This window comes from Eubalaena glacialis, chromosome 4, assembly GCF_028564815.1.
Source record: "Eubalaena glacialis isolate mEubGla1 chromosome 4, mEubGla1.1.hap2.+ XY, whole genome shotgun sequence".
NCBI classification, from domain to species: domain Eukaryota; kingdom Metazoa; phylum Chordata; class Mammalia; order Artiodactyla; family Balaenidae; genus Eubalaena; species Eubalaena glacialis.
In genome coordinates this window covers 56447982-56463852 of record NC_083719.1, presented here as the reverse complement: position 1 = coordinate 56463852, position 15871 = coordinate 56447982, and the positions used below count along the sequence as shown (strand labels likewise).

At 44.1% G+C, this 15871-nt stretch overlaps 1 protein-coding gene across 1 annotated transcript in view; it reads right to left on the bottom strand.

The window, feature by feature from the left end:
- MAP1B (microtubule associated protein 1B) overlaps positions 1-15646 on the bottom strand; it is a 91299-nt gene extending 75653 nt beyond the window's left edge. Inside the window, exons 1-2 of the mRNA XM_061189341.1 lie at positions 15414-15646; positions 6833-6934 (exon numbers count right to left, since the gene is read on the bottom strand). Of these exons, the coding sequence (XP_061045324.1) occupies positions 6833-6934; positions 15414-15597 (286 nt within the window). The 5' untranslated portion in view covers positions 15598-15646. The remainder of the gene's footprint in view (positions 1-6832; positions 6935-15413) is intronic.
- Positions 15647-15871: the final 225 nt, after the last annotated feature.

Here is a 15871-nt window from a genome sequence, read left to right as displayed (position 1 = left end):
GCCCCTCCTCCTGTGTCTGTCTCTCTCACACACATGGTTTTTAAATTAAGGAAACACTCTTTGTTAGTGTCTTTTAAAGCTGTGAATGACCTATTTTCCCAACTAACTTATAAGCAGTGGGGATACCTAATTCTTCCATAGATCCCTTTACAAATTCCTTGCTTATTCCTAAACACTCAGAAATATTACTTGACTTTTTTAAAAGAAATCTACTAGCTGATGCTTTATTCCTCATCTTCCACCATCATTTCCAGCATGTTTTCATAGATGCTGAACAAAACATCCTACAAAAAAACAAAAGCAGGCAGTAAAAAGTAAAGGGACTGTACTTGCTGGTTGCTGTGTGGTGTGCTTTAAAAACAAACAAATACACACCCACCACAGCAACAAATCTAGCAAAGACCATGGGCTCTCTTTGGTCTCTGGAAATGAAGACAAAAGCACTGACATTCAGCGTAAGATGCCGTCCTTGGTGGGCGACGGTAGCAGCTGTTCTGGGATGAACCCAGTGAGATTTAATGGCGGGGTTACTGACAGTCCCCAAAATGGCTACTGGGCCCGGGCAGCCAATTTTCTGCTACCTTCCTGCCTGTGCTTGTCTATGTTGAGTGGTTCCGCAGTGTCCATTAGGAACTGCTTGAGAGCCATTACAGCCGGCAGAGTAAAGCATCCTTCTGACTCTGAAAAAAAAGTGAGATCTAGGGTGGTCTGAATGAGTCATCATTAACAACCCTGGGGAATGAAGGCACCTGCACAGGGCAATGAAACACCATTTTATTCCTCCGGCCACACTTGCACCGGAAAAAGAAAGAAAAAAAAAAAAAATCACATGCGCTGTAAGGATCTATGGATATAAAGGATCGCCAAATTTCAAAGCTGAGCAAACTGCAAACCTCACAGGAATTAACGCCTGTATTGCATACACTACCAAATTCTGGATCTTCTCCTTGGAAAGTCTGGACCTCTCACTGTTTCAAAGGAATGCGGGCGGGGCGGGGGTGCGGGGGGGGGGGGGGGGGCCAAGCGGGCAGTTTGGGGCAGCGTGTGAATGGGAGCACTTGGGTGGAGCACGAAGCTGGAGGGGCCGGGAAGGCTGAGGGCAGGGGGCGAGTGGAGAAAGGCGAGTGATTTGCATTAAAATGGGAGTCCCCTTCCCAGGCGGGCGGCATTGACCTCAATGGATGTTAAACAGAGGTCTGGTTACTTCAACAAAACTAAGGCTCTTTATTTGCCATTTTCTTCTAAGACCAGGATTCCTCCCATAACCTCATATGATGATGCAGTGAGAAAAGATGAGCCCGGTGGGCATGTGAGCAAGTGCCTGTACCTGTGCGTATGCACGTGAGAGAGAGAGAACAGAAGGATGAAGCATCTGCTTTCCCTTGGAAATCACAGGATCCCTGAGGGTCGAGTCAGCCTCTCGAATGCAAGTGAACGTGTATTTGTGTGCTTTATCTTTTAAAGGTTGGGAGCAGGGCCGAAAACACATTCATTACTGGCTGTTATAGAGGGGTTGATGTATTCTAGGCACATACAATTAGGCTATAATTCTGTACAATGACAGACTAAACATACAAGTCTAGACAGAGAAAGAAGATGACTACAAACATTCGTAGACCTTTTCTAAGAGCATTTTAGTATTTTCTTATCATTCTACCAGCAAATGTTGTAAATCCTTGACTCTTTAATGTCAACGGGAGGAAGGGGTTCTCATGACTTAAATTCAAAGGGCTTGATTTTAATTCTCCGTCAAAAACCAATCTTGAGGCAAGATATTTTTAGCAGTCACTCAGCACAAATCTGTGATTTATTTACCTTCCAGAGAAAAGGCGTGGATTCTTAAACAGAACCACCCATATACACATTACAAAGTCAATCACACCGCATGAAGCTTTTTTGTGAATGCGATCTAGGAGTTATAAAACTAGGGACAAAATGTAAATATACCAAAGTCTTACTATTTATTCAGTTGACTAAGAAAATAAGCCATAAGAAATCTCAGTTTCTTAAAACTGGAAAAGTCTATAGTCACTTGTTGTTTGGAGAGAAAAGAAGAGAGAACCGAGGGGTAGGAGGGATCAGAAGACGTCACCCATGGACAGATCATCACAGCGAGAGAGCACGCTAGCAACCTCATCCACATCAGCATCCTCAGAGAGGCAGCAACAGGACCACTCTGCAAATGGTCTTCAACCCTGCCCTACGGTCCTGCTATGGCAGCACCTTAATGCATCAACTCCATTTCGCTCTCACACCCAAAGGACCTTCCTAAACTCAGCCAAAGAATGTTGCTGTCTCCTGCACGTAAGCAGCAACCATGTGCCTTCTGATAATGTCGATGGCAATTGCTTCTCTGAGAAACACCTTTCATACAATTTTTTTAATTATTACAAAAAGGAAGCCAGCCAATATCTAAAGCCACTATTTCCCCTAGATAATAAGAATCACCAAATATACAAATCTGATAGATTTTCAACAAGGGCCACAATTTTAATACAAGCTTAGTTTATTGTTTTACCATGTGATAAGCACTGTTTCAAGATCTTTATACAAATTAATTCATTTGATCCTCATGAAAGCTCTATGAGGTAGAAGCGATCATCTCTGTTTTACAAACAACAAAACTGAGGCATAGAATGGTTAGGTAACTTGTGTCAGAGATCCCACAGCAAATAAGTTTTAGAGCTAGGACCCAGAATCTGCATCATGCTCTGTTGCTGGTGAGGATTTGGGTTAACAAAAATGTTGAATTATTTTTGTAGGCAGAAGTAGCAAAATGATGGAAAAAAGACTGAAATTAATTTTCATTCTGGTGTCCCTTGTCCTAGGAATGCTCTGTATTTGTTTGTTGTTTTGAAATGATGTTTGTCTAACACAGGCAATCATGGGACACTTTCTATAACCCTAGGAGATAGTCCTCTCTATTGTTAGGGGCAGACAGATCTAAAGTTAAGTTAGGGAAAGAAGCAAATAGGAATGGAGAGTGAAATAAATTCCATTCAGCATGGTAAACCTAGCTCTACTCTCGTGGTAAGATTTATCAAAATGATCCTCACCCAACACAATTAAGGTACAAAAAAAAATACTGTAACATATAAACAAAAATTTTATGATAGTATTTGAATTTGTACATATAAGGAAATATAAGACTATTCCTCTATTTTGAAAAGACTCAACTGTTGAACTTTGACTTGAGTGAAAAGACTGGGGGGGTGTTCATGAAAGAATACATAATCTTTTCTCTCAAGATAACTGGTCTCACTTGAACCCTGCTTAGATGTGGCCAGGAGTGGTGTTACACCAGGGCTAATCAGCAGAGACCTGCCCTGGGAACAGAGACATCTGTTGAAGGATATTGAGGAAGTCAATGCTGCAACAGGTTTGAGCGAGTAAGATGACCCTAGATGACTGACTATTCCAAGAATTAGAGTATGCCAGACTTGGACGGCACTTGGTGATCCCAGAGCTCACATTCTGGGGAGCTGGAGGACCCATCACCTCATTATTCATAGTAGATGACCTCCACCTCTGCAGAGAAAGCAACATATTCCAGCTTCCTGCTCAAAGGATATTTGTTCAAGATGACTAGGCCATTCAATCAGACCTGCAATCCTGAAGAAATAGGCCAACTGAATCTCAAAACCATATTTAAAAACTAGTACAAGACATAAACTAGTACAAGGGAACAAATCTGACAAATCTGGCTGTGCTGCTCGCATGAGCTATTAGCTGCATTTGAGGCTATCACCAGTCTTTTATAAGGACTCTCCAATTTTTAAAAATAGCAACAGGGGTATAGTAGCATGAATGCAAAAGAGATATATGAGCAACCCTAGCTCCTCATCTACAGTTGGCCCTCCGTATCTGCGGGTCCCACATCTGCAGATTCAACCAACCAAGGGTTGAAAATACTTTTTTTTAATTCCAGAAAGTTCCAAGAAGCAAAACTCGAATTTGCCACAGGCTGGCAACGATTTACATGGCTTTTAGGTATTATACATTGTATTATAAGTAACCTAGAGATGATTTAAAGTATATGAGAGGATGTGCGTAGGTTATACGTAAACAACATGCCATTTCATATAAGGGACTTGAGCATTCATCGGATTTGGTATCCACAGGAGTCCTGGACCAAATCTCTACAGATTCTGAGTGCCACTATACCCGTGTCATCAGGGAGCACAGTGAATATTTTATTAAAACTCTGCCAGCCTAAGCAAAGCAAAACAAAAACTGTTTGGATTTGATGCAGGGTGCTAGAGTTTGTGCTAGTCTGTATATGACTGTTAAATGCCTGCTCTTCTCACAAGAAGACAAGAGTAAGCAAAGCAGTGACTGTGCTTTTTTGTTCGTCACTGCATGTTCACCTTCCCCACCCCACAGGGCCTGGCACACTGTAGGTGCTATTTAGGTATGTTTTAATTGGCTGAAGGAACAGCTTTATTTTTTTAGAGGAGTCAACCTTCATCTTGCTCCTTGCCTCTAAGTTAACTCAGACTCTTGAAACTCTAAATGCAGAGGTTCCGCTGCCTCCATTTTAGGGGCCTGAGGTACATGCGTTAGCTTCTACAGACTATCAGTGAGTGGGGAAGACACACTAGATTGGAAGCCACTTAAAAAACAGATCTCAAATTTTCCCATAAAACCCTTCAGTTTGTTCAGGAAAAGCTAAAGGCTTCTTTGGGTCCAATCCAGCGATCACCCTACGATCTCCGCTTACCCCAATTTGGCATCCTCATCCTCTAACGTAACATCTCTTCTCTCTAAAACACACTTACTTACCTGAACTGAATCTGACGTGTGCTTTTATCCTCTGTTGTAGTCTTGGTTAGAAACCTACACCCCGCTCTGAATGCTTCCCACATAGGGCCTCACCCCCATGGCTGCATTCTGGATGCTCGGTTCTCAGAGCGGAGGCCCAGCCCTGCACAGCTGCACTCTTAGGCTGGGGAGGGAAGCTCATAACCTCTTCCTGGAGCTGGCAAGAATGGGAGGGTGCTGTGTGTCCAGGCGCCAATCTCTAGACACAGAGCCTAGCACAGCACTGCTACAACTAGGTCGGTAACCAATCTTTACTGTGGGTGACAGCAGGAAAAGAAGGGAGAATGGGCTACATGAGCCTAAGGTAGTGGTTTGTGGGGGGACCTGACCTTCCTTAGTCCACAAGAGTAATACTAGGTCCCTGGTTCAAAAATGGTTAATTCTTTAGCAATTCTTGCAGCCTTTCATTTCACAATATACTGTCATTCTATAAAGTCAAATACAAGTATGAATGAACACAATGCAAATCACAGGATTCATTTACCAAAAAAAAAAAAAAAAAAAAAAAAATAGTCATAGTAAGAAAGCCAGAACAACCTACAGAGAAAGGATAAAAGCTTGAATTTTACATTTTGAAACATACTTGTTGGAAAAGGGTACTTCCCTTATTCTTCTTTTCATGAGATGAATTTAAAAGTCACGGAAATGTGCAAGACATAACAAATACAACATAACAACGAGAGAAACAACCACATACCGTACCTTTACTTCAGCAAATCATGCGCTGTCTGATAGTCTCTGGATCATTCTTTTTGTCTCGACGCAAAGTTACAGAGCTGATTTTCACATGGCTTTACGGCAAATTTAACTTTTAATGAACCAGTTCTTGCTAAGTTGTTCTTAACACATTTACTCAACTCCATGCTTGAAAGCTACAATTCATTTGAGAACTGAAAAGTATGGGATTTTACTCTAATAGCAACTCAAGGAGAACTACCCCAGTGTCATGGGCATACTGCCGCAGCCAAGTGCGATGCATGAAGGCACTGACATTCCGTAAGTGATTTTCAATCTCAGTATGCACAAGGCTAATGGAATATGATGTAATCAGTCCAAAAGGCTGAACCTCCTTGCTGGTTTTTTTATCAATGCCAACAAAATTTGCAATCATACAACAGAATCATGTAAACAGAAAAGAGTGTTCTCTCTTCTACATAAAATTTAGGTGATATTTAAGAAATAAAATGCAAAACAGTATCTGTGATAGATCAGTGGCAGAGCTTTTGAGAAACACACCCCAGGTTTAGAGTCTTTATGGGCAAGTAACTCTGTTCATAATCCTCAAATGTGACTAAGTGGGAGAAGTATGGGTCACAGCTCACATGAGGAAGACAAGGTGGGTGAGTCTGCCTACATCCCCAGGCCTAGAGGCACAGGTAGACTACATCCCCAGTGAAGCGGCTAGTTAGCGGCAGCATCTTCATAAATGACAAATGTTTGTGTCCTTACCTTTAATTATTCTGTAGTATTCTTTTTCATCTCTGAAAGAAAGGCTATTTTAACAGTAGTTTGGAATTTCAGACTCTTTTACCCACACTAAGAAAAGTAGGTGATAATGCAATGACGAAAATGATAATGTATATTTCATTGAGACAGAAAATGCAGAAAAGCAGATATTTCATTTTCTTGAGAGGGAAGGGCAGTTATGAAATTCTGGGAGCATCCAATTTGTATTCATGACTTCATGTGAGTAAAATTAACATTTAAATAGTTTACAAACCCTTAAGCTCAGAGTACAGTGAGATAAATATGAAAAAAATTTTTTAAATTTACCCTAGAACTTAAAAACTTTTAAGACTCCACAAAATAGAAACCCACACAGTGACAACTTAAGAGTTAGTTGACTTTCCTAAAATATGGCTTCCTGCTAACCTAGTTGATAATAACAAACACAAAGAATCCTTTAGCAATAAGAGGAAATCTTTTCCATGCCCCAGGCAAAGCTTTCCAGCCAATGGTCTGTTCTGGTCCTTTCAAATTCTAGGTTGACTAATACTGAACTAAGCCTCACCTGGAACTTCAGGAGAGAATCTTGCAGAGTGTCGGGATACAAAAAGTTTCAGTTCTTGATCCAGGTTGCATTCAATCAGGTTTGTGTCCCATGATCGGATTCCTAAGGAAGGAAAGGAAGACAGATGACAGATCTCCAGTTACTCATTTCGAAGTGGTTTGGAAAGCATCACGGTAGCATTTCTCAGGCTTTAAGGAAGGATGTGGAAAATCCTTTCCTGAAGAGCGTGGTGACCAGCAGTGGATGCCCACAAAATGGGAGGGCCGGGGAAGTCTCTCCACCAGGCCACAGGGGAAGGATAACTAGCAGTGTGGACTGAACTCCTGCCCCCCATAAAATGTAAATGCAGCTCTTCTGGAAGAGTAAAGGAAAACAGTTATTAGGAAAATGACAGGCTTTACTCCAGGGAGGGAGTAGAAAGGACAGGAAGATGGTGAGCCTGTAGCAGTTAGGGGGCTACCAGACAATTGCTAGCTTTCCCATGGTCCGCTTGTACGTGGCTAGAAAATGTAGAATGAGGGTGGGGAAGCAGAGATACGGAGGCTGGCATTCAAGTCCAGGGCTCTGTTTTTAAAGATTTTGCAGTGTGCATATGCATTTTGTGTGTGTATCTGGTTACTTTTCTTTACCCCTCCCATTCTTGACCTTGATTTCTCAACCCCTAGATATCAATCAAAATTTGTGTGATCTTTGCTAAGAAAGCTGGATCTCAATCTTAAAAGACGTGGCCTCTCTGTCCTCCCAGGCATTTACCTGACTAGCTTGGCAGACAGCTCTTTCATTCACAATTGTTAGTTGTCCTGAATTTTCTTATCCAGAGGCAAAGAAATGTGGCAACATTTTATACTGTATAAAACTTCTACAGAGTTGAGGGCCATGAACTGTCTATTCCCACAAAAGTTCAGGCTTCCGTTCACAAGACTGGAAGCTGGGGTGAGGGGAATGAGAGGGTAAGGAGTGCTGACGCCCTACCTCCCTCATCTCTTCCTGCTTCCTCTCTCCTGACCTTCCAAGAGAGATGGCTAAAGGGTACAGCAGAGGTGGGAGTCCAGGGGAGCAGGCCAGGCAAAATTGGGGAACCACAGAACTGGGAGTGTGTGTTTGTTTTTCATGTATTTTTATATCTTCCCAAATAGACGGCTCATGGTAGAGCCATTACGTAGGTAGTATCCTTGATTGTACCCCTGCATGAAGCATCCTCAATTGCCGGAAACAAACCTCTGGAACAACAATCATTATTGCCTATCTACTAAAGGCAGGGACTTGAACGTCTAGGGGTACCACACAGGTGAACTATCTCTAAATAAACACTTGGTCATTTAATCATTTTTGCTGGTCATTAGTCATGCATACAGACTTGGGAGTATAAATGGCAGTGTGTTATTTAAACACACCTCTTAAATCCTTAAGGCATACGTGCATTTACCCCCATTTAAATCTTGTTCAGTTTTCCTGTCTTGCAAAGAATGAAGGTAGATACACACACACACACACACACACACACACACAGACTACAAAGATTCTGGAAACTGAGTTGACTACACATCTAAAATATCTTCAGATGATACACCAAACACCTTTACGAATATGAGAAATATTTTCAAATAGATGTATATCTACTACATAGAGGCAGAAATTTCTCATACAATCTTTGGGAAGAATTCAGGTGTGCAAGAGTTAACATTCCTAAAGAGAGGCTAAATTACAGGGAGAATTTTATGGGTCTCCCTGGAAACATTAACAGTCTCAGTTTGCATTTGTGCTAATGGAGTATTTAAATTTTAACAAGAAAGGCACGCTGTGATTTTGTGGATCTTTTTCGTGCAGAAATGATAAATGGGGTTTTTTTTGTTTGTTTGTTTCACAGAAAGCCTGACAGGTCGAGAGGCCTGAATTCATTAGAATATTTTACTTCCACGTATATATACTGTGTATTCGGCTAGCATGGAAAATCATCGAGCTCCTGTCTGAGCTGCTTAATTGGAAATTGTTGACCGGATTATCTGTGCTCCAGGTCTGAGCTCCACTTTGTCTTCAGGCCTTGTCAAGTAGGGTCAATAAAGTTAATAATGAACATATGTATTAAAATTAAATTCGTATAATTTTTCTGCCTTTGTTCTAAGAAATGTCTAAATTGCTACATGATTTGAATGGCTTCATCTAGAGTTATACATAGACTTGTTCTTAGATTGTTGTTTGCCATTTTTCCCTTGGCTTCAATTAACTTCAATGTCATGACACATGCAGTTAAACATTTGCTTTTTATTTCATAAACTCCTGGTTCTATGATTTGTAATTTAGCAATGGAAAAAGTATGAAACAGTAGAAAAACCATTTAGTAATTTTTAAGTTACATTAGCAAACAGCTGATAATGTAACTTATACTCCCAGTGAAATTAAAAATTCAGGATTCTCTTTTCAAGGGAGCAATTTCCAGCCAAATTACGTCTTAACGATGCATCATCACCACTACCACTTATAAAATGAAGGTTACAATGGATTTACTAGTAATTTTAGTTGGAAAGGAAAATTTTGGAACCAAGCCACTTTCTATACCAATTTTAGAAAGAAAATACTGTGTAATTACCTTATACCTTCTACTGGATAATGTTAGTAAAGGGAAATACTACTTCTCAATGAAGATTCATATTGCATTTAGTCAGTTTATATATCGCTCCTTTGTGCCTAAGAAGAAGCCAGCAGTGGCCCCTCTAAAGCTCACAGGACAAAAAAAATGTCTTCTTTGGCTCTTCTCACATAGTCCCCTCCCTGAGTTCACGGGTGGAGGGGATAGCGGGGTGCTGGTAAAGAAGGTCTGAAGAGGCTTTCAGAAGAAGGTCATCCTGGTTTCCAGTGGGCAGTAGAAAAGCCATGGAATTTCCTGGCTCTTTTTCTGACTATCCCCCAATCCACGCCAGGTCAAGCTCTTCCCTGGGCCTTTGCTTCTCCAGCAAACTATCATGACTGTGCCCTTACAGGCTTACCCAGGTGGGGACAAAACAACCCCACCAGTTGGAGGAGATCAACCTCCACTTTTTAAACTGGGCCCAGAGAACATCTGTCACCCCTGGGCAGCTGGCCTATGGCTAGCATCCTGAGAACACCCTTACCTAACCTGGCGCTGTCTTCCAGCCCTGGAAGCAAGTACCATCACTGTCTGTGTATAGCCTGATGACCAGGCAGGAACAAAGGATCATGGATTTCCATCTCAGTTCTCTGATTCCAGGGGTGGCAGTGCACAAAGGGGAGGCTAAAGTGCACATAAAGTTGACAGATGAAAAAAGGAGAAAAGGGTGTGTGTGTGTGTGTGTGTGTGTGTGTGTGTGTGTGTGTGTATTGTTGGGGGGTGGGTATCACAGGACAAGTCAGGGTGAACAATAAGGAAGAGCCAGGTCGCCTTATTTTACATAGGTTAGATCTTGCCAAGTTTACTGATCATGCAAGCGTTTTGCAGGATTATTTAATAAAACCAACAATTTTTTAAAAACACCTCTCATTTTAAGGCTAAAATCTATATCCTGAAAGAGACAATAGATTGAAGAAAGCAGAAAGAAATGACCATGCATTGTGTGTTGAAATGGTACACAGATTCTATCTGACTGCTATTTGAGCAAGTTGGTTTTCTTCCATGAGCTTTAGTTGCTCCCTCTCAGAAACAGACTTTGAATATTTTTTGCCCAAGTTCCTAAATTATTACTAAACTATAACCATAAGATTCTATTTTCAAAACTATGCTAAAACGTGATCTGAAGTCAGATTTGAATCATAAAGAAACAATTAAAACAAAGAAATGCTAAATTCCATAAGGTTTTCTTTCCTAGAGAAAAGTTTTCCAATTTTTTCCCTTGACCTAACCTTCAATTTGCTTTTTTCCTTTTGTTTTAAGCCAACAATTTGACGTTCATAATTTATATGTTATGTGTAATGCAGACAGTATCTTACAGAGTTCATCATTTCAAAGCATTGATGATAAATAATTTAGGTCTTGGCTAGCATTTCACATTAGAAGCAAGCAAAAGAAGTGATTTATAATAATTTATTTATTGGCCTAAAAGTTAGAACTTATTTAAAAAGTAAGCCTTTAGAGAAGATTAATAATGACTCATCAATTTAATGACCTTGAGTTTAGTGTCTGGCTTATATTTCAGCATGGATCAAAGAACCCTTAGTAGGTAATACCAGTTAAGCAGTGCAAGCAGAAAGGCATCTGCCTTTTGACTTTGAAAAGTATGAAGATGAACATAATAAATTTAACAGTCCCCAACATTTCTTTTAATTCCCACCATGTTGTTGTTGTTTTCCTGTTGAAATAAAATGGAAATGAAACCCCAAATCTTTCCTGGGTTCTTAATTCTCTTAACCATCTTAGACTAAAAACATTCAATAAATGACATCTGAAACACTGTAGTTAGCGAAACTTACATCTAAAAATCCAGGACATTAGATGTTACACACATCTATCTTTTTATGAACAAATCCTGCTGATTCCCAATGTTAACTAGAGGAAAGTTACACTCTTTAACAGTAATTGAAAACATCAAACGGATACCTTGTATTCTTTATATGTTTTAGTTTCTTTTAAAAAAAATAAAATAAAGCAAAGAAAACTTTTCACAAGGCTCTAGAATTAGTTTTGCAAGGCATGGATATATGTAGTCCATGTCCTAAAATAAACAGGAGGAGTGGAGGCTCTGCTAAAAATAGGGATGACTGTTAAGTCCTTCTTGGGGACTAATTAGGAAGAGGGCAACAGAGGTGCCAAAGAGCAGTTGATGGAACAACAATGGTTTGGCATTGAGTCCTGCATAACTAACTAACTAAAGCTAGACCAGTCTGAGGAAAGTCTATTGTTTCAAATTTGAGAAGAAATGACCAGACCCTACATTATGCATTTTGAATACAGCTGAAGAAATGAGTGATGGTCTCTCTTCCTTGTGTAACCAAGCAGGACCCTATGGGGCCTTCCTGGGACAGACCCCTCCCCTATATCCTCTGCTTTAGCGCCTCTCTGAAGTACCTAGATATTAGTATCTGATGCATTACTTCCTGACTTGTTTTTCAGATGCTAAAACCACCACCAAATGGAAGAAATTAACTACTTGATGACCAAGAGCACATAGTGCCCATTACCGCCTTGTTACCTCATCATCAATCAACCAGAGAATTGTGCACGAGCTAGTCACAAACCCTGGGACGCCCTCCCTCACCTTGCCTTTAAAAATGCTTCACTGAAACCCTTCGGGGAGTTCAGGGTTTTGAGCACAAACTACCCATTCTCCTTGTATTGGCACCTTACAATAAAGCTGCACTTTCCTTCACCACAACCTGGTGTCAGTAGATTGGCTTTACTGTGCGAGGGTGAGCAGACCCGAGTTTGGTTCAGTAACACCGGGTTTCATGAAGAATTTACTAAGCATCCATGCTGGGGTGTTTCAGGCCTGTTGATTTACTGCATTACCACCATCTTCCTACAGATCTATTTTCTGGACTTCCCAGAGAGCCCTAAGTCATCAAATGGCAAAATTCCAAGTCACCAGGGTCTCCAAACCCACAGAGCCTTTGTTAAGACAAGAGGGGAAATGGGAAGCAAGAGGAACAGATGATGAACGGCTTTCCCAGCCTGCAGCACACAATCAGAGCCGAACCCCCTGGAGCATCTCCATCTTGCTTCACACAACGGGGTCCATGGGCACCAGCAACTACAGCCGTGGTATCAGAGTGACCTCTGGAGGAGGTCCAGCTGGGACCTGAAAGCTGAGGCAGCAGCGAGTCCGGCACAGGGAAACAGCCAGCCTGCCCTGTTGCTAAGTCATCTTAGACTATCAGAAAAGCTACGGGAGCAGTATTTTCACTTAGCACTGGAAGGCCCTGCAGCTTGATCTGCATCCGAGACCCCAGGACCCAAGAGAGTGATCTCCAGAGGAAAAGCAGCATCTGTTACTGTGCGTTAGGAAATGGCTCTGCTCACTCACTTGGTTGATTCTTAATGGGATCAATACTGCCATTTCAGAGGTACCTGCAAAAACCTGACTGAATCAGGGAATTAAAAATCAGGAAGGCATGCTGACTGAAAAGGAAACCTGAGGGGGCTTCTGGGATTCCAGTAATGTCTGCTTCTTGATCAGGATCATACAGGTATGTCGTTTTGTGAAAATTCACCAAGCTCCTCATTTATGATTTGTGCCTTTTCCTCTCTATATAATACATCAATAAAAAAATTTTTTTAAAAGACAGGAAGACAAATCTGAATATTATCCCTAAGCGCCAGTAGTGTAAAAATCAGTAGAGAGCACTTCACAGCGATACTTGAATGCCTCTAGTTTATCCTCAAACAGAAGCAGCTTGAATAAACCCCCTGAGAAATGGGGCACTAAAAGGATACCAGCAGAGTAACAAAGCAGGAATATAATTACATGGAAGGTGATTGCTGAACCACCTCCCTGCATGGGGCGCTGCCCACAAGTGGATGACTATTGCCTTTGTATAAAGGCAAGCTCTGAAAATTGCTGTTTGATCTCCCTGATGTTAGCTTGTCCTGCACTAACATCATGACAGGGCCAGAAAACCAGTGATGCTGCAGTGCTGGCACCTCTGTCACTTATGAGTGGTGTCACCTTGAGCCGGTGCCTTTATCCTTCCTGCCTCTCTGGGCCCCCCATCTCCAAAATGGGGATGGTGGTCCCTCTCCTCGCACCACATTGGGTGGTTATGAACCTTTTATAGATAGAAAAACACTTCCTGATGTATTATTGCTTCCCAGCAAAGGTGCTGACAACTAATATTTTTTTAAAAATACAAAGTCATTGATTCATACCGTAGCCACACCCAAAATCAGTACGTGTGAAATCTTCCAAGGAGAAAATGTGCAAATAAACTAAATGAGTACAGATCAGATTAAAGGGCTGTAGTTTGAAAATGAAGCGTTATTGAGATGCTCAAATGAGGCATTTCACTATTGACATATCCTATTCTTAAATATTGTTTTCCGAAGAAAATAACAAGACTGCTTGTTGCTCACATTCTTTTTCTTTTCTTTTTTCTTTCTTTCTTTTTTTTTTTTAATCTGAAAAGGAACATCAGTGCTTTTAAAGTTAAACAAAAGAACCAGGTCTGCAACTCCAGCCCCCACCCTGCAGCCTTTTGTTCTGGGGACAGGCGACCGTTTCCAAATGTAGCGGCAGACGACTAGCGTTTATTTTTTTTTCATCTAAAACAAGGTTTTTCTCTCGTCTTAAATTTATGGGGCGGGGGGGGGGGCGGGCGCGGGGAACGAGGGCTGCGTGAACGCTCTTTGTCCGCCTCGGGCTGCCGTAGAGACCGCAGTGCGGACTGCACCACGCCCACCAGCCGGTGTCTCCGGGCAGAACCGCTTCAGCACCACCCCGAGAGAATAGAGCGCGGGCTGGGCCTGCGGAGGGACCAGCGACCCCTGTCAGGGCGAGGGGAGGTCTGGAACGCCGGGGGTAAAGGGACAGGCAGAGGACAGACTGCCTACCCGGGGACTTCAAGCGCAACAAAGCCGGGCTGGGGAGAGGTGGGGGCACGTAGCACCCCCATGCCCTGGCGGAGCGCACTCCCGGCCAGCCGCGCCCACTGGGGGCGCCGCAGTGCGGGGGGCAGGTGCGGCGGGCGGGGGCACTGCGGCAGCCCGGGTGGGGCTGCGGGGCGGGTCGGTCCGCGCGCCCGAGGCTGCGCCCGCCGGACCCTCACGGCCCCGCCCAGGGTTCCCGGCAAACCGCTATTCGGCCTCTGCAGGGCGCGCCCGTAGTGCGCGCACCGGGCGAGGCGCCGGCCCCCCCCCGCGGGCCTCCCGCCGGCCCCCTCCCTAAGCTATCACTCCCGAGGCCGAGAATTTTAGAAGAAGAAGCCCCACCCCACAACTTGGGGGTCCCATTGTCCTTGCTAAAAGCTGCAACCAAGGCCCCAGGGGCGGTAGCGAGGCAGGCGCCGTCTGGGAAGGAGGCGCAGGCGGTTCTCCATCTCTGCGTCCCGGGGGGTGGGGGGGAGCGGGCGTGGCCCTAGGACTAGCCTAGTCATTCCAAGGAAAGAAAAGATGGGGAGGTTTTAAGCCAGCAAAGGCACTTCTCGGGGGCTGAGGTGGTTGTGGTGAGAATGATTCCCACGCGAGCCCTGGCACATGGTACTTCAGCCTGGGGTCTGCCGGCGAGGGGCAATCCCAGCATTTTGCGGGGGTGAGAGGGGGGCTGAAAGGAGTGGTCGCATCAGCGCCCCCCCCCACCTTTGGTTCCCTGCGGTTGCGGCTTTATTGTGGCCTCTGCCCCTTTGACACCTGCATCTCATTTAGCGGGAGAGGCGGTAGCCAGCTGGGATCTGCCGACCCAGCCTGGTAACGGATCCATCAAGATTAGGAGAAGCTCTCCCACTGCGTCTCAAATCTGATAATTCGAATTATTCTCCGAAATGAGCCCAGAAAAAAAGAGTCTGGACCGAGTGTGGGAAGTAGCGGGGTAAGACATGGGCGCGGGGCGTGCCGGAGGAGAAAGGTGGCCGTCGCGCCCTGGGTGGGGTCGCGTTTGCGCGTCTCCCCAAACGCGTCCCCTCGGGGTGCAGGGCCTCTTACCGAGTTCGATGTTGCCGATGGCGCGTCGCAGGTGCTCCTCGGTCACAATCTCGCCGACGACCACCAGCAGGTAGAATTTGCTGTCGAGGAAGCGATGCGACAGGCTGGGCGAGGTGGTCGCTGCCGGGCTGGCGATGCTGCCGGACGGCTCAGGCTCGGTGGCTTCCACCACCACGGTCGCCATCCTGCCGGCTTGCTATGCCTCGGCGAAGTGCCGCGCTCCAGCCGCTCCTCTCCTCTGCGGCAGGAGAAAGGATTATCTCCGAAGGTGCAGTCTCCGCTCCGCCCCCTGCGTCTCCCCTCCTCCTGGCGCTGCGCGCCGCCTCCCCCTCCGCCCTCTCCTAGAGCGCGCGGCGGAGAGGACTGGGGAGTGAGAGAGGGCGGGGAGGCGGCGCCTCTTTTATATGGAGACTAGGCAGGGAAGCGGGTAGGAGGAGGAAGAGGAGGAGGAAAGGACC